At 38.8% G+C, this 19681-nt stretch overlaps 1 protein-coding gene across 1 annotated transcript; it reads left to right on the top strand.

Moving 5' to 3' along the window:
• The first annotated feature begins 5773 nt into the window (after window positions 1-5773).
• osbpl11 (oxysterol binding protein-like 11) lies at window positions 5774-19392 on the top strand. The gene is made up of 13 exons (XM_086148424.1): window positions 5774-6130; window positions 6451-6519; window positions 6681-6856; window positions 7732-7811; window positions 10615-10803; window positions 11857-12055; window positions 12889-13034; window positions 13297-13437; window positions 14142-14601; window positions 15039-15225; window positions 15724-15906; window positions 16207-16360; window positions 17037-19392. Exons 1-13 carry the CDS (start codon window positions 6015-6017, stop codon window positions 17091-17093), a joined length of 2157 nt encoding a protein of 718 aa, XP_086004550.1. The 5' UTR covers window positions 5774-6014; the 3' UTR covers window positions 17094-19392.
• Window positions 19393-19681: the final 289 nt, after the last annotated feature.

The raw sequence follows: 19681 nt of genomic DNA, 5'->3' as shown, positions 1-19681 counted from the left end.
TAGATTTATTTGTTGGTTTTCCTTCCATATTTTTTCCTGCTTTTTTAAAAAAAAAACTTGAAAATTAAATGTTTCTGGATTGTGTGTGAGATTGGCATGGATTGTAATGGCACGGTTTCTCTTGCAATTAAGCGCCAGTTTATATAGATATTATTTATTTACTTATTTACTGCAAGAAATAATAATGTAAAGTGATGCATTACTCTTTTAAAACAACTAAAGGACAAAATAAACAAATCTTATCCAACTCATTTGGGTCAAAGTTAGCATAATGTTTCACAATCAAGAATCACAAGACATTTGTTCTCTAATGTAAATTAAGAGATAATAATATTAGACTGAAAAACTTGGGTATGCTACCCACTAGTCACCGGTGTGTCGTACCAGAAGATGCAACACGAGGCATGTTTTAAGATGTTTGTGTGTCAAATGACATAAAGACCTTAAAACACACCTGTGCACAGCGATGATGCATGCTTGTTTGTTCTGTTATGACCCAAAATTTGAACCACATCTAAACTAAAGATGTCACACAGTATTGCAGTTTCATGGTGCAGTCTGATATTTTACCAATGCTCCCTCAGTATCTAAAGGGTTGTTTATTACAGAGAATTGTGTGTATATAATTGTGTGTGTGTGTGTGTGTGGGGGGGTATCAATAGACAAGTAACCGTGGTGATTAAGCTGCTCTTTCAAACTTGGGTCACATCTGAAAGTGGGTCTTCACTTTGAATCTGAGAAACTGGGTTTGTGTCAAACCACAGTGAGGGTCTCGGCTTTTTCAAATCCGATGATGACAGTCGCTGTTCGGCGATGAGAGGAGTTGTGCCACCGCTGAGGACATTGACCTGCCCAGCCTGGCAATCCCATGGGAACTTGTGGAAGGTCCACTCAGCCCCTTGTGGCCCCCAATCCATTCCTGGTGCCTCTTCCATCACCCTCTTATGAGCTATCACTGAACTCTTTCAGGTCTAGTGCTCTGGCACGCTGTAGCTATGGAGGTCTGTCACCATGCAGAGAGATATACCTTCGAAAGATCCCCATCACAGACGACTGGATAGATCCCTATCACAGTTTGTATTGGTTCAGTGGGCTCATTGGTCCCCCAATGGCTGTAAACAAAAGTGCATGATGAGATTTTAAGTTGATTCTACCCTAAATTGTGTCCAAAAACAGAAGAGAGATCACTTATTATAAGTCTTTCTTGCATAAATTGGCAGTAAAACAACAGCTGACAATCCTTTAATTATCTGATCATTGCTGCGAAAAAAATATATGTATGCAAAATAGAGAAAAAAACAAAAAACATTTGCAGCAAATATATTAAAGAAACAGCAACAAATGATCTATATTAGTATAAATAAATGAATAAATAAAATTGGGTCATGCAAGTTTCATTAAAATATTGGCAGTCACAGAAGTGAGACAGACAAAAAACTCTGGAGTGAGACAGTGACGGATATGTCAGACAGTGAGAAATTATCAAAGGATCCACCAGTCTGACCTGTAACACGGTCAATGGGGAAGGACAAGGACTCTGTTTGTCCTGTAATCTACTTTCTCATACTGAGTTACCGGAGACCTGGTGGGAATCAGGGCCGAAAACAGGAGACAGACAATAATATCAATTCCATTTTATAATCTACTATCTGGGTTTTCCCATATATTTTGTTACACATTGTGCAGCAAAGGATGGCTTATTGTTATACACCAACAAGATTTGAAGGTCACTGACTATCGTCACACATGTTACAAAGTAAAGACAACAGTGTAACGCTCAGTGTAACGTTTTCATAAAACGCAGTAAGTGTAGATTTACTCATGTACAAGGTCTGAATTCTCTGTCCACCAACCACATTGGGATTTTCTTGCTTAAGGTAAGTCAAGTTAAGGAAATGCTTCCCTTGAAACCCCTAGTGAGGGTTCTTCCTTTTCGTCCTTATCAAAAAGACATTTTTGCAAACAATTGTCATTGTATAGGTCTAAATCTAGAAGTGTAACATTTGGTATACATATCCGAACTCCCTGAGGCGAAATCTGATCGTGATTATAGGCAGTATTTATAAAGTTGGACTTGACTTTGCAGAGACTGGAAAAATAATGATACTTGGAAAACTACTTTATTTATATTACCAACAATAATAAGACAAGATTGTTGATTTGGGTCACAATTTGCTTTGACAGACGCACCATCTTCCAACTCAGTAATGTTCATTTGATGAGGACATTACGCCCCCTTGTGACTAAAAATTGCAGGACGTCTACAGGTAATAAAAGTTACCTTTTGTAATTTCATGACTTTGATTTCAAGTTTGATTGTTGTTTAATTTTTTGAACAAATATTTTGTTTTACTTTTTTCACTGCCCGGCAAGTAATATATATTCAGTCCTGTGAATGTGGTTGACAACTTCAAGAAAATTAGAATGGTCATCGTGCCAACAGATAGATGCCAGTACAAGGTAGGTTAAACTTTCTGCAATTATTTTAGTTGCTTTGAAGCAGAAAAATTGGAATATTCATAAATGATGGTAAATTGCGTTAATCAAAAGCTTTAAGCATCAAATATAAGGCTATTCTAATGTTTTTGAGTGCTAACATTTATAAAAATAATTTGATGCACATGATTTTTATTTTAGCTGTTTTGAATAAAAAATATTGTTGCCTCAAGTAATTCAGCATTAACAAGAATGCAAAAAAGTATTTTGTAATTATCTATTCGGTTGGAAAACTTTTCATCAATATCAAAAAGCCGGACCGGATGGTGGTCAATCATAGGCCCACCTATGGAGAAAAACAACCATTCACCCTCTCATTCATACATCAGAGCAATTCCTCTATTTGATCTGCTGCATGTTTTTGGACTGTATGAGGAAACTAGAGAATCTGCAGACACGGGAAGAACACGCAAACTCCACAATGGAAAGCCCCCCCACCCCCAAACCACTGACCTTCTTGGTGTGAGGCAAAGGCGCTTACCAGAGACTGAAGGTAGAAATAAATGTATGTAGGTAAGGATGCTGTCATACGACTTCAGGATCCAGAATTAGATTGCGTTATATAAAACAACAAAATGGAAATTTCAAATAAAATTAGACAATATTTCAAAAGTGGAAACAAAGGAAAAGGCATGAATAAATGATTTTATGTAAAAGTTCACTTGATGATTATAAAATTCCATTATGTATTCCTAGTGCTATCTGGTGTTGGCAATCTGCCGCTGAGTGGTCAGCATCCATAAACTGAACACCACATTTTGTTTTGAGGGGTTTGCAGATATATTCACAAACAAGATGTCATTAATTCCATATCATACTTGGACAATAATAAATTTATCTCGAGAGATATGGGGACAAGGAGAGAGACAAGGCAAGGGTAGTCATTACTTCACCCATTACTGTGAGCAAGAAGTTGGGCATCTGCAGAAGATTTTTAAGATAATATTTGGTTGATTTGTTGATCCAGTATTGTAGTTTTTTGTAGAAAAAGGGGCGGCAGCCCTTATATCTTAGATGCCTCTATGAATGGATGAACTGACAATCATGCACTTGGTTTCTCCTCTGCCGGATAGCTGGTGATGTTGGCCACCATGAGGATACACAGCTCAATCCATGCTTTCTCTCAGAAGTTGTCTCCCATGAACACCAATATCCTTTTGATTGTCAAAACCTGGATGGCATAATAATATAAGACTTCTCTTTTGATGTTGGAGACAAAACACTGACTTTGAGATAAAGACATTCATACTTATTGAAACTTACCAGATTCTGGGGAAACTTAAGAGTATGATGATATATGACATCTTAATACTTAACACCATCAATGATCATTGCTGGCTCTTCCAGTTCATCAAGATTTGAGGCCTCAGGAAAGAACTTGCATATTATGAGCTGAAACTGGCTAATGGTCTTCATGATATGCATAGATATGTAGGCAACTAAAGAAACCATGGAATAGAAAATACATGATCGGAAATCAATGGAAAAAATGTGATGAACAAAACCAAACACAAAAGACATAATTGAGAGTGACAAGAATTAGAACACTTTTGTTTGGGTGTAATATTCGCAGAATTTTAGGATTACAACTCAAAGGGATTTAAAGCGTTTATTGTCACATGCACAGTGTAGAAATGTGTTTCCCGGTACAGTGAAATTCCTTCTTTGCAGTGCATTTGGATATGTATTGATAAGAACTAATAACGGTGTAAACATTATTCTAAATATGAACAGTATTGGCAGTGCAATAAGACATTTGAGTGCAGCTTGATGTGCAACACACAAAGTGCAGGTGCAACGATGAGTGCAGTTCAAATGGGCAGTAATTACATGTGCAGACAAGCGCAGCACTGGCTGAACTCAAGAATGTTGTCTTAATTTTTAATTAAGGAGATAATGAAATACATTAGATACACTAAAACTATTCATCAGTACTTCTTCACAGTTCTAAGGAATATTTTTTTCTTTGTTTCATTTAAACTTATGCCGTTTGATTGGAGAATGCTGTTTCAGCCTTGGGCCATACAGGACAATGTTATGGTGAATGATGTTTGATATTTATTGTTAAAATCCTTGTGTTTTGATGAAATTCAAATATGTAACATGATGAAAACAATGCTGTTGTGCAGTATATCATATTGAGATGTTCAGTCATATCCAGTCATATGGTAAATGAACTAGCTAGTTAAAAAAAGAAAAAAGAAGGCTGCACTTTTCCCACGGTCTTTAAGCCACGGCACCCACATTGCCGTATAATGCCCTAAGCCTGCTCTTTGACCACACAGTTATATTTTGCCTCTACTCTTCAAAACACAGATAAACCAATCCAAAGGTCAGCATTCATGTCATTTCGGATGCAGGTTCACCACCAATACAGGTACAACGAAATGTTAGGAAGAAGATATGAACCATGTTGTTGATCTTGTGAGGGAACTTAGGTTGCATTCACACAGAGCAAGGTCAACAATGCTGACATTCAATACAAACTGTCCCATTCAATAAGACACCAGGCACATCATGTTTTTCCAGCTTATATCCACTGCAAACACACTAAACACTGATCTGTTCATGGCAGCTTATAGACTATGTTCACCCCCTGGATCTTCAGAAATGCATTTGTTTTATTTAGTTTTGACAACACTGTACCGAATAAATCAACATGGGTTGCAAAGTAAAGGGACCCTAAACAGCTGGAAGGAAACATATTTGGTAACTGTGGAGTCAAGTGCATTAGTGCATTAATGTGAACACCAGTGTAAATAGGCAACTACTTAAGCAAGGTGTTACCACAGTGCGAGGTGTTTTATCAAATTCAAGCACAGTCATGACTTCAGAGTTTAATGTGCAGGGAGTGGCAACTAGTCTAACCGGATATGGCTTTTGGTCGTACTTCCGGTAATGTTTGTCTTTCAAAATAATATCACGTATGTAAAATTATCAGATAATATTATATTTTTACCATTTTAGTTTGCGAATTATTGCACAATGCAACATATACTTCTGAATGTATAGAAAGGATACTAATAAAATATTCGAGCTCTATCCAGGTTAGTGAATCTGTAAAGTGTACACGACCCAGTAATCACTATAATTTTTTTTTGTTTGTTTGTTTATTTGCTGAGGAATTTAGGGATGCCATCTGGAAAAATGATAATAAAATAATAAATAATTGTAAAAAGTCGAGTGTTCGCTCTACTTTTAAATTGATTCGTCCACTTCTATTCTTAACCTGACGCGGATGAGTCACATGACAGTTTCCTGCCAAAGCAGTGAGAAACACAGTCGGGCTAGCAGGCAGGCTAATTCGCAGAACAGACATGTTTTTCAATTTTTTATTGAACCCAGACAGTTAACGGTTCGGTGTACATGAGTTGAGCGGTAGGTTTGAAATGAATTTGCCTCTTGTATTTGTATTATAAAGGATTTCGTCCACTTAAACATTTGAGGGGACTTAGCTAGCTACACAAGGTAGCTCTGGGCGGCTGTTACGACAGAGGTAGGTGTTTTTGCTTGTGACTATGCAAGGGGAAACCGCAGCCATACGAATCACGGACAACGAAGGAAAACTGGATGTATTTCCCCAAAACAGGACCCCAAGCTCGGGTAGAGCGAGTGCTAAGAGCTGGCAGTATAGGTGGGTTTTCATTCAATCATTAACCTGTTTTGCTAGCGCTCTTTTCGTTAAGCTAGCTGATTTGTATTTTAATTAGGCTCTTCGAACGCAGGAATAAGTTTTAATTAAAATCGTATTATCCAATTTGTCTGAAAGGTCACTTTTATAATTATTTGCTTTTCTATCAAGTTTTTTTTTTGTTGCCTCCTTAGTCAGCAAATCTGTCACCTGACAATCAGTGCTCTATTGATGTGGCGTTTACCTTTGTATTTAGGCATGTGCTCTCCAAGTATTTTCACTGTTATTCTTGTCTTGTTCTGACTGACAACGTCGCACACCAGTGACCACATGGAGAATATTGATGGCTACTTGATGAAATACACCAACTTGGTGACAGGGTGGCAGTACAGGTGAGATTTCAAACGTGTATCTAATGCAAATCCTGAACATGTGGTGTTAGTGTAGTATCCTTTCTCTTTCTGCTGGGTTCTGTGGTTGCTGTCCAGATCAATCAATTTGAATGATCATGGAGGATTCATGTCGCTCACTGCTTCTATAATGTTGTTTCCAGGTTTTTTGTGTTAAACAATGAGGCTGGCTTGTTGGAGTATTTTGTCAATGAGCAGTCACGGCCTCAGAAGCCCAGAGGCATGCTCCCCTTGGCAGGGGCGGTCATTTCCCCGAGTGATGAGGATTCACATACCTTTACAGTCAATGCAATCAGTGGTGAGCAATACAAGCTCAGGGGTACGTATCTATCTGGAATGTCTTTGCTACTTCTCCATAATGTAAGACTTTCTAATCCAACATTATCTCAGTCCTCCCAATACATAGTGTAGGTAAATTGTCTTAGGCTTCTGTAGTTCACATTACTCAGAGTTTATGGCCAGAGAACAATAGGTCAAGTTGTACTTGTCTGATTCATCATATTGTTTAGAAGTCAGGGTTAGACTGCAAGAAATGAAAAAATGAATTACCTTTATATTCCGAAGCCACTTTTTAGATAATGATACATATCATGGCTGAGATCTGAAAAATCTGTGTATACAACAAATGCAACCTGTATCCATAACAAGAGGGGAGGCCGAATCCTATTTTATCCTAATTTTGTGTATACCGTTTCAGTATTAACCTCACTGTAAATGAAACTGTGTTCTTAATTCTGATGCCAATATTCTGTTTTTGTTGCTTAGTAATGTCTTGTTGATTTTTAGCTAATCCTTTGTTAATTTAATGCAATCAGTTGAACTATAGCATATGTTATCATGGGCCTTCTGGGTGGTCAGCTATTGTCACTAGTTCAGTGGTTGCAGATGCAACACAAGATAAACTGAGCTGGGTGTTTGCGCCATCCAACTCACTTAATGGCGATTTCTGGAAAGAAAGGCATACTGTAAACCACTGCTGTAAAGTGATAACATAGTCAAGTCTGTGATGATACTCATTATTTCCCAGTTCCAAAACTGGAAATTATAATTAGTTAATCACTGTTATCTCTGTTTTTATTTTATATATATTGATTTGCTGCCAGTGAGGAAGGAGCATTAACAAGTAGATGTTGACTAAACCTTTGTCAGAGTTACTCTAACTTGATGTTGTTTTGCTGTATCTTCTTTTCCCAGCCACTGACGCCAAAGAAAGACAGCACTGGGTGAGCAGACTGCAGATCTGCACACAGCACCACACAGAGGCCATGGGGAAGGTAAGGGGGTCTGTAATATGCTAGCATATGAATTTTATATACAACACACTGAACACTCTGCAAAGTCATTTAATCACAGGCTTTTGTGAATGAAATTAATTTGTGTAAGCAGTCAAAGGAATTTAAAATTGACTGCCACAGAGCAAATGTGGCAAGAAAAGTCTTCTGTTTCTGTTTTCCTTCTTCAAATGTGCCAGAGATAGTGAGAAAGCATATTCAGTCACAAGCAGCTAAAATGTGTAGAGCTATAAAATTAATGTGTAGATCAAGTATACACTCTGCTCTGGCCTGTGCGTAAGTGCTGCAATAATACCTTTCATTGATCTCTACAATCGACCCACATGCTACTACGTTGTGTGCAGCGGTCATTTTGTAAATGGCTGTTCGATATATGAACACAAAATGTCAGATATCTGCAAGGCTGTCTTCAGAGCAGAAATAAGAACTGATCTAGATAATTGTAAATAGACTTGGACCAAATTATTATGAATGGGACCTATAATTGTACTTGGTGTGCTGTATATCCATTCTTAGTGGGCACTGAGCTGGACACCATTGTGTTTAAGAGGTTGATGCTTGAATAGAATCGAATGTACCTTTAATTGTTCCACAGTGGGGAAATATGAGTTTCACCAGGCCCCCCAAACCCTCGCCCTCGTCAGCCACCTGCTCCCCAGAAGTTAGTGAGCCAGATTGGCCCCTCGAGCATCCCTCCTTAAGTTTAACATGCTCACCCATGTATAACCCCAGTAGCGTAGCAGCCAATCAGGCCTGCAGCAGGCAAACAGAGAAGAGGATTCCTGCTTTCAAGAATCATACTCTTCAGTCAGTGTGTGACTACATTTGTATATTTGGTTGAATATACATATGTCAGCATCAGTGTTAGGGCTTCTAATGTCATTTGGAATACTAATAACATCTGGCTGTCATGTGTGAAAAATGATTATAGGTGTGGGCTGAGAAAACAGCCTTGAGGGGTGCTAGTGTAGAGGAATATATTGGAGGGGATGAGCTCTCAAAGTCTCGTGCTGTGGTCTGTAGGAGAGGAAGTCTCCGGGAGGAGACTGGGCTAGGGATGTTGGAGGTGGCACTCTCTTGCTGCTGGCAGTGCTGTCAAACCTGGAGAAGAATTTGTTCAGCTAATCAGAGAGAAGCGGGGACAACTGCAAAGTGTGGGCAGGTTTTGTTTGTAGTTGGTGACTGTTCTGATCCCCTGCCATGTTTTTTCGTTGTTCAATGCTGTTCAATTTGAATTTTGTATTTCCTTTTGGCAGCAGTAATCCATCCATCAGATTAGCTCTTGTTCTCCTGTAGGTCCCCCTGTCTCTTGATCATAACATGGCTTTTTTTATGTGACTTTTAGCGGAGTGCAAATAGTGCTGTTGAACCAGGGCTTTTGGTCTTGAGTTATTTTAATGTGTTTGTTTTGGGTAGTGTTCTCATACAGAACCTGATGTGGTCCAGTACTGCAGACTAGTCCTCCAATGCTGCCTCAGTCTCCTCAGACTAGATCTGGCTTTTTGTCCTGCCATTGAGAGGTTGGTATATATGTGTTAAAATGGTTTTATAGTCCAAAGTGGGGAGCAGGGCAAACTATGTAAGTACCTTTTTAAAGTTAGTGTACATCTGGTCCAGTCTTGTTCCATTCTGTGTGCCAATGTGGATGTTTTTGTGGAATGAGGTAACACAGACTTCAGATTTATTTAGTTAAGGTGTACAATGAAACTGTTTGGTAGTTAGCCTTGTTTACTGATTGCCTCACACAGCCTGCTTATGGCTAACTGGGCATCAACCCATGGGTGAGTGTACACAGCAAAACAAACAATGTGCTTTGCTCACTACTGAGGTGGAATGGCTTGTGCACTAATTTACAAAACTCAAGTCTATACAACAATGTGTTTCTGTGACACTGACTTTTGTGGAATCCCTCATAATAAGAGAAACACAACTCTTTCTTTGTCCTTCTCAGCCTCTGATGTGCAGTCTTCTTTGTAGATGTCCTTGTAGTCTGGGATATTTTCATGTAGCCATGTCACAATTATTGTTATACAGTGGTCCCATCTGCTGTTCACAAAAATATCTTAAATCATCCTTCTCGTTTGATTAGAGACCAAGTGTTGATGAGAAGTAACCTCGGAATGGCCGACCTCTTCAGGGGCAAATGCACCGGTAGTCTAACTAAGTAGCCTGCTTGTTCACTTATGCCATCTGTATCCCTAATGGTCTCTGGGGTTCTTTCCAAGTGTTTCTTCTGGCAAATAATGTTCAGGGAAAGAACATTAAGTTCCATCCACTGGGACTTAATCCAAACAGTGTTTCTGTATTTCAGGACACTTTTTAAAATCAGCTTCAAAATTTGACCTTGAGTTTTTTTTTTTGTTTTTTTTTTTCTTTTAATTTTCAAACTTCTTAATGCCTCCATTTAAGAGTATGATATGTTGTCTATGTAAAGTACAAGATACTCTGCTTGGTTCACTAATTCATACACTTGTCAATGATAGTTTGCTAGAATTTATGTCCCAAGAAAGACTTCTTTAAAATATAACTCAAAATACCATTAGGTTCAGTCTTCCATAAAAAAACAAAACAGTCTGGAGGATGAATGTAAGTAGATGATTCAGAACCATTAAAATTGACAAATTATCATGAAAATATGATTTTAGCCAATTTTTCCACAGAGAGGTTTAAATGAAGTCTGCCTCTCTAATCTGTATTGCATTTTCAAACATAATTTGTTTTTCTTAAAGGTTCATTTGCACAACATTGTGACTTAACTATTGAATTTTTGTTTGGCATTGCACAGAGTAATCCCCCACCCAAGTCCCGAACCTACTCTATGGCGTCTCAAGGTAGTGGCAGCTCCCCCATGTCCTTGCGCCGACCCAGCCAGAACCCCGGCTCATTGTTCAGCTGGTCACAGATGAACAAGGGCTCATCTCTTTATTCCAGCAAGAGATCCCTGCTTCCAGACCACTTGACAGATGCCAGAGAGGTATAGGGCACATTTTATACTGTCTGGCATATAAGTGGTAACAAATATGGATATTTAGTATATAATAATACTTTTAACTAGCAATATGCCATTAGTTTAGTTCTTTTTTTTTAATCTGTTGGCAAAATATTGTAATAGAGTTCAGTTTTCCTGTTTCACCTACTGACAATTATGTTTTATTGCCACGTGCTTCCAAACCCGCACTCATTAACAAAATTTTCTTGGGGAGCCTACGGGCCCACGATTTGTATAGCAAATATTGAGATAACTGAAAATTTTTCATAAAATGTGTCTTTTTTCTAGTATTATGTTTTTCAAATAAGATGAAATCAAACATTAATATACCTATGTGACCTTTATGCATTTATAATTTAATACAATGTACATCTTTGAAGTTAAGGTTAAAGTGGCACTGAATAGAATTGACATTTGAGTCTTTAAATTCACATTTACATTACAAAAAAAGGACATACAGTGATGTTCTTAAGAGATATTTGGGCATGTATAAATTTTCGTGTCAAACGTGTCAAATATTATCTTGTGAAAGCGAAAAAGATATCAAGGCAAAAATCAATTAATCTTATTAACTCACATGATATTCTGCATATCTAGTATCAACTAAGCATAAACATAATTTATTTTTATTTTTTTCCTGGGGGATGTAGTTGGAAATCATTTCTTATCATCTCAAGATTGAAAGATCTTTAAATGGTTCGTCACTCTAGAACATCTTGCCACAGTTTATGCATCAGAATAAAAAATAGTATCCTTAAAATGTACCATTCTTTGCAAAGCAGCTTCTTAGTATGCTTCAAATGTCATTGAAATTTAGATCTTGTTGTTTTTATTATTTTTTTTTGATTTGTGATGAACTGTTATTTCTTCTGTATCAAGTATTTGGACAATATTTGTGGCCAGAATAATTCAAGTTTTCATATCATACTTGTGTCCTTAATGTCTGACATGATTGCATATAAAAGTCCATTGGTGCACTTGATTAGATAGCATAATTTTCACCATACAACCCAATATTCAACATGAACCCACCTATAGATGATGGGCCAGGCTCAGGGCCAGCACAGAGACCTGATCCAGAGCATCGAGGGACTTCCAGCTGCCCCTGGCCTCTCTCCCCTAGACCAAGACCTCCTGATGCTCAAGGCTACTTCAATGGCCACCATGAATTGCCTCAACGAGTGCCTGCACATCCTGCACCTACAGCAAGTGGCCAGACAGAGAAGCTCCCTGGGAGGTGTGTTTATACTCTATAACTTAATATCTGATCCATATTTGTTCTGAAAACATGTTCTGTTCGTGCTGTGTGACAATTATGTGACATCATTTAAAAAAAATAAATCATAGCATATACATGCAAGTGCTCATCCAAGCTAGACAAACAGTTTTGCTTTGGCTGGACTGTGGAATTATTTTGCATTATTGATAGGGAACTGTACCTATTCTTACCACCTATCTCAAAGGTAGCGGTAATAAGATCTCAGATAGTTAAAATATCTATCAGCAAATTGATTATGACAATTTGTTTGTCACTCCTCCCAATACGAATAACTTTAAAGCACAGTGTGACGTACTCAAATATTAGTTGCCTCTGTTCAGAATGGTTTCAAAAGAGCCATCTGATGTCCCACATTTTCTCAGCAGATCTCATTACTCGATGTATATTTCATTAGACAAGATCTGTAGCACCAGCCAATCAGATTAAGTTGTCCAGCGACACACAAGGTGAATTTGAATGAGACCTGCCCCCCTCGAAACATACATAAAAAAATGCCATCCCTGAAGTCTTAAGCCAATCAGAAGATGAGGATGTTTCCTGTCGGCGGGGCCAAAGTATTCTGATACCCAGGTTGTCTAAAGGGTTGTGTTTCACTCCCGAGCAGCCGTTTAAGGAATAACCACCCATCCAGGTTGCAGCAAGGCAGTTGGTTTGTGTGTGTGGTGAATGGTAGGCTGGGAGGAAGTACGCACACTTGCCACTGCGAGTGCTTGGGGGCCATCGGGAGGGTGGGGGGCATCGTGCCATGAATACCTCTGAACCTGCCACCCTGCATCCCCCATCCAACTCAGGACCCACCATTGAGTGGTTGGAACCCAAGCTTCCTGACCTCTTGAAGAATGGTAGCAGCTCCCTGAGTAGTTTCACAACTGGCGAGGGCCTGCTGGAGGGGAGTCACCTGGAAGTCAGCAGCCCAGCAACATGCAGCTTTTCTGGGGTAAGACTTCAGGATTACTGCCCTCTCTCCCATAGTAAGCAGTAGGGGTTCTTTGCTTGTGATCAGAGGTAAATTTGTTCCATTCAAGCCACCTGGCTTGAGATTATGTTCAGCTGTTTGATTTTTAAATATTTTTGCTGCCCTCAAACAGTCCAAATTTGATATTTTATGAGTTCATCTCTCACTATGGAGAAAGAACCACTTACAATTTCGATTTGCATTCAGGTAAGTTATCTTATCACATTTCTCCTGCATGTTCCAGGAACAGGAAGACATAGATTCAGAGGATGAAGTAGTAGACATCTTCACAGACAAAGAGGAGGATCTGGGAGCTGTAGAGGAGGAGCGCAGTGTCATCTTACACCTGTTGTCCCAACTGAAGCTGGGCATGGACCTCACACGGGTAGGTCGAGTTCCATCCACTGCCAGGCGTAATAACAATCAGAGTGTATCCCCACTGACAACACAGCTCTGAGGGAAAGATCACAATTACAGACCTGTTTAAGGGATTTTAGATCAGAGGACTCTGTGACCGTATGTTTGTCAGAACAGATACTCATAACTGGATTACATAATTATGATCCTTCTATGCCATTCATCACGTCTTTAATTGGATTAAAATGCAACAACTGTGCAGTGAATATCTTGTTACACACTTAAGGGTCAATTAATTACTTCAGAGGGCTTAAATTTGAAGCAACAATTGTCTGGATCATTTTTAATGGCCTCTTGTTACACATTCTCAGTAAAAGATTATTAGCAGGAGAGACACATGGGTATTTCAAGTTGTATATCAGCATAATAACAGATAGGCAAAGTTATCAACAAAGCACTTAATATTTGAATTTGAGGTTTCTGTTTATTGTCTAGATTTCATTATTCCTCTCCTAGATATGGTTTATGTCAACTGCAAAATAAAGTCCTCTGTGTCCCTCAGGTTGTGATCATCATAATCTTGCCTAGTGTTAGTCATATTCTCGATTTCCTGGGGGGGAAAGCAATTTGATAGTTCCTCCATATATAAGTATGCACACAAGCATTTGTTTGTGTGCGAATGATCACCTTGCCAAGATTGCACAACTGCATTTAACTGATCTTTCCTTCCAGGTGGTCCTCCCCACCTTCATACTGGAGAAGCGCTCTCTGCTGGAGATGTTTGCGGACTTCATGTCACACCCAGACCTCTTTGTGGCGATCACAGATGGCAGCAGCCCAGAGGACCGCATGGTCCGCTTTGTAGAGTACTACCTCACGTCATTCCACGAGGGTCGCAAAGGCGCCATTGCCAAGAAGCCGTATAACCCCATCATCGGTGAAACTTTCCACTGCTCCTGGAAAGTACCCAAGACAACGGAGGGTCCCAAGGAAGCCTCGCAATGTAGTTCCAACTCAGCCGCCTCCCAGGACTCCTACCAAGTGCGCTTTGTGGCGGAGCAAGTATCGCACCACCCCCCTGTGTCTGGCTTCTATGCTGAATGCCAGGAAAGGCGCATGTGTGTCAACACGCACGTGTGGACCAAGAGCAAGTTCATGGGCATGTCGATTGGAGTATCAATGATAGGGGAAGGTAAGCCAATACGGTTGTCATGCCCCTATGTCCTTAATGTTGTGTTAATGTGAAACTCTTCATTCTGCTGCATGTGTTTGAGTGAGATCAAATCTAGAGAAACTCAAGTCCGCAGCAGGAGCTCATGACATCGTGTAGCTCCGATTGAAAGAGCTGACCTAATTGTTTTTGTTGAGCTGTGTTTAATTATTTAGACATTAGCCTAATTCTAACTTGCTCTCTCAAATCCCAAAAGAAGTGTATTTACCCTCTAACTGGAATTTTGTAAATGAGCCAAGTATTTCATCAATAAAGTACTCACTGGATTACAGTTCCCCACCTCCTTTTTACTGTAGCATAAAATGGAGCTTGACAAGTACCTATCAAATGGTAATGAATTTGGTCTACAATATTTCTAGCAAATAAACTGATACTATGTTTTAACCCCCCCTTTAAAGGTTGCCTTTCTTTGCTGGAGCACGATGAGGAATATACCTTCACCTTGCCCTGTGCTTACGCGCGTTCCATCCTCACAGTTCCATGGGTGGAACTTGGTGGCAAAGTCAATATCAGCTGCGCCAAATCTGGATACTCAGCGGTTATCACCTTCCAGACCAAACCATTCTATGGTGGCAAATTACACAAGTGAGCACCTGTTGTTCCATTCATTCAACACAGTGTTCGTTTGCTCTTTTATTTTTTTATTAGTTACTTTAGGAGGCTTCCGGAACTGTGTGAATAGGGCTTAAATTATTCTTGCTTGGAATTTAGAATATTTGGAACATCAATTATATGTTCCAGTGTTTTAGTTGTGACTTTGGAAAGCATTCACTAAATGCTTTTCAAAGAAAAAAAATACATCACATATTTCTTTATTGGAACTAAAATCCCAAATATTTAACAATGAAGTGTCATCATAGTATAATAAATATATACCTTGAGTAAATATGGTGTATACAAATAGCAACTCAATGGCACTTTATAAGGGCTCAGCTTCGACACTTTCACTGCAGCTTAGCAGATCAGAGTGACTGTACTGCCTGTCTTCTAGGTGTTAATGTACCAATGACCTCTTCACAGAAGATTCACAATGTTTATGTCAACATTATTGAATACTACTTGACATTTTCTGTTAAAATGTAGAGTAACCGCTGAGGTGAAGCACAACCCTACCAACGCCTTGGTGTGTCGCGTGCAGGGTGAGTGGAATGGCACACTTGAGTTCAGCTACACCAATGGCGAGACCAAGGTGGTTGACGTCACTAGGCTCCCCGTAACCAGGAAGCAAGTGCGGCCGATCGAGAAGCAAGGACCAACAGAATCCAGGTCAGACGAAATGACCTGCAGTTTTTCCTCTTCACATGTCCAACACTAGAGGTCAATGACAAATCTGGCACAATTGGATATACATAGCTTAGGTTTTCACACAGTTTACTATATATGTTTCTTCTTCCTTATTTGGTAAACCAAGTAATTTTCATATAGCTTGTATCTAATATTAAAGTTTCCAGCTCTTATTGATATATAGGTTCTATAAATCAGTATTATGGGACAGAGGTTTGTTGTTGAGCTATATTCATACCTGTTTTAGGAGCTAAATGTTGCGGTCATGTCACTGTTTTTAAGATGCCTGTGGCAGCATGTCACGGAGGCCTTACGCCAGAAGGACATTGAGAAAGCCACAGAGCACAAAAGGATTCTGGAGGAGCGGCAGCGGACAGAGGAGAGGCACCGTGCTGAGACAGAAACACCATGGAGGACTAGATACTTTGACAGGGAGGTGAGAAATGGACCAGAACATAATCTGTTTTCAGTCATGATGCTGCTGTTATCCCATCCTGCAAGATCCAGGACATTGCAAAAAGTAAATATACACTTGTTGGAACCATTTGGAAGGCAGTTTTATTGGGATGAGTTCATTTGAATCTGATCTTTTTAGCTGTAGCATGTCCCTCCAATCCCGGGAGCCTATTTTGCAATTATTTAAAATTAACCAGGCTCTAACCAGCAGACTGCTATGAATCATCAATTCCTCTGCCATATACTTCTTAATATTGCTGCTGACCCGCAGGATGCCTGATAAGAATTCAGCCAAAAGCCAATCGTTCTCCCTGTATATTTGGAACCATTTTTTTTTTTTTATATATGCCAAAATATGTCAATATTGGTAAAAGATTATTTAAAAAACAGACAATTTAAACAGAAAAGTGAACTGACATGGTATCGTCACAAAATAATATATATAGTAATTCAACTGTACATCTTGAAAAATAATTTGCTTTTTTTCCTAAACACTATCTATCGTTTTATCTTAATAGCCACAAAAGAAAGTCCAATGATTTTTGATTATGAATGCTTGTGCTTCAGGGAACTTGGAATTGCATTCATTTAGTATCCAAATTGAGTCAGCTTTCAAATTATACCTCTAACAATGTGTTTTTATTTTCTTTTTCCAGGGTGAAGGCTGGGTCTATCACAAACCACTTTCGAAAAACTCTGCTTTCAAATCCTAGTTCCTTCAACTTGTGTCTTGGATGGTGTGTGTGTGTGTGTGTGTGTGTGTGTGTGTGTGTGTGTGTGTGTGTGTGTGTGTGTGTGTGTGTGTGTGTGTGTGTGTGTGTGTGTGTGTGTGTGTGTGTGTGTGTGTGTGTGTGTGTGTGTGTGTGTGTGTGTGCGTGTGTGCGTGTGTGCGTGTGTGCGTGTGTGCGTGTGTGCGTGTGTGCGTGCGTGTGTGCGTGTGTGCGTGTGTGCGTGCGTGCGTGCGTGCGTGCGTGCGTGCGTGCGTGCGTGCGCACACGCACAGGAATGTTGACAGTTATGAAATGACCGCATGATCTGCACTGACATACATATGAATGCAACGCTTGGCCAGGGAGAGAGACAATATGATTGAAGCGTTCTCCGATCTCTCATGATGTTCTCGAGGCCTCGGAGTACAACGTTTTGTACTGCGGATCCATTTTTTTTAATAATCCAACGTTAATGTCTACATGTTCTTGTACAAGTAATGGTACTCAATTTACACAGCCTTAAGATAGTCAGATGATTGATTATGAGTTTGCTGATCAACTTTTGTTTCTCCACTCAGTCACATCAAAACCAATGGACTCCTCAAGTTTTTTTTCCACCTAAAATTAGTTATCCATGTAAACAAACCTTAAAAATAAGGCCCAATATAAATAAAGAGTGTAAAGTAGAGCCTGCAACATCAAGCTGTTTGACTAAGCAAAAGTCAACCTTCTGAAATATATCTCAGTCTTCATTCAGACTGGTGTTAGGAGCTAATCACCATGTAAAGGAAAAATAGATGACGCACTTTGAGTAACATCAGTAGGTCTCAAAGTGGGGATTTGCAAGGCATCACAGAGAGGGATGGGGGGAGCAGGGATAAAGAATCAAATGTATTTACTGATAAGAAAAGCCCATTTTAGCTGTAACTGTTACAAAAAGAAATAGATTGAATTACAAAATCACTCCCTTTTTGACACCCTTATATATTTTTTTTTCTTTTGCAATTTACTAACTTTATCAGTAATTATTATTACTTTTAAATCGCCTTTTTCTCCACATATAGGAAACTGGTTTCAAAATCATGAGAATACTGAAATAAATAGGGATTCCCCAAAACCCTGGAAGGAATTCTACAAACATTTATTACATATAAAACTAATTAAAAAAACTCCGTTCTGGCCTAACTTATCATTTAATTTCTTAAACACACACACACACACACAGTAAATAGTTAGGAATATATAAATGTTGAAATCTGGATCAGCCTGTTTTTGTATTTGTGCAATATTATAGGTTTCAGATGAATTTGAGTCTCCAAGCCTGTCAGGATTGCTGACTGGTGATACTGTCCTCAGATGTTCAGACACACAGAAGACAGTAGTGCTGCTTAATCTTCAGAAATGGTATTTTTTCCCGCCTTTTTTTTTTTTTTTTTTTTTTTTTTTTTTAGAAATTCACGGTTTTCACAAAAGTGAGAATGATTGTGTGTGTTTTTAAAAATACATCACTAGTAGGCTACCGTATTGAACTGGTTGGTTAGGTCTTTGAGTCAGGATTTAATTAACAGTTAACTGAAGGAGTCCCAGCTGAATGCCTCTGATGTTTCACTTCCTTAAATATGTGTTTCCTTTTTTTAATGTGTATGCATGAAATCAGTCTTTAGTGGCATAAACTGTAGATTTCAGCGAGTATACTCATCCGGTCTCTGCATCCCTTATAATTTCCAAATTTGTTGTTATAGCTTTTGACCAAATTTGCTTGTTTTGTAATGCAAATAAATGTCAGTATCTTTCACTGTCTTTATCCCCTATCTTGCGCTTTAATTGCTCTTATTTTTAGAGCTACATTCTTTTTGTATTAATATTGGCATTTCTTGTACTATCGGTTTTTATGCAACATTTGCTTTTGAATTCACCACTTGATCTGAGTTTTTGTCCCATTCTCAATCATCACGGTCTCTTGACAGAGGCCATTCCTGTTGAGTAGAAAGAGGAAACTCCAATGACCACCCTGCCATTGATATGCTCTCCCTCCCTATCCCCCAATGTCTCGGTGCCTTATGCAAACTCTTTGTGTCTGTCTTCCAGTGTTTAATCACTTCCTTTACATGGTGTGTTTTAGGTAACGTGTGTTTTTTTTTTTTTGTTTTTTTTTAAATCAGATTTGGTTGTTGGTGCTTTTTGTTGAGGGGGTCAACAGAGCACTTTTATTCTAAGTTATTCTCATGGTTTTGAAATGTACTGTTGGTCTTGCTGACATCTGAACTGCACTGATATTAAAGGAAACCTGATATCATACAAATATAGGTGTGTATTTATCTTTCAAGAAAATTCCCTATTGGTTTTACAATTTTTTCCACTTAATTTTGGTATTTGATTGATGTGAAAAGGGACAGTGATTGTATGTTGCTGGTAATGACCATTACATTCTGTCTCCCAAATCAAGTAAAAACTTACTTGAATGAGCTGAGCTGTTGATTACAAACCAAGTAGAAAGATTTGATTTGGTAAAAGTTCACTTACCAGAAAAAGCTCTTTAACCATCAAGGTTCCCAAAAAACGAAATGAAATTATATAACAAAACCTGGTAA

Source organism: Fistularia commersonii, chromosome 6 (assembly GCF_037954325.1).
Source record: "Fistularia commersonii isolate RoL2024-O1a breed Wild chromosome 6, RoL_Fcom_v1.0, whole genome shotgun sequence".
NCBI classification, from domain to species: Eukaryota; Metazoa; Chordata; class Actinopteri; order Syngnathiformes; family Fistulariidae; genus Fistularia; species Fistularia commersonii.
Note: the sequence above shows the minus strand (reverse complement) of the source record. Positions and strands in the feature narration are given on the sequence as shown.

Excerpts from the sequence above, each read along its gene's own strand:
- osbpl11 (XM_086148424.1), top strand. The coding sequence starts at position 6,015 with ATGCAAGGGGAAACCGCAGCCATACGAATCACGGACAACGAAGGAAAA. Across the intron at positions 6,520-6,680 it reads GTGACAGGGTGGCAGTACAG|GTTTTTTGTGTTAAACAATG; the intron begins GTGAGATTTCAA and ends TGTTGTTTCCAG. Across the intron at positions 6,857-7,731 it reads TGAGCAATACAAGCTCAGGG|CCACTGACGCCAAAGAAAGA; the intron begins GTACGTATCTAT and ends TTCTTTTCCCAG.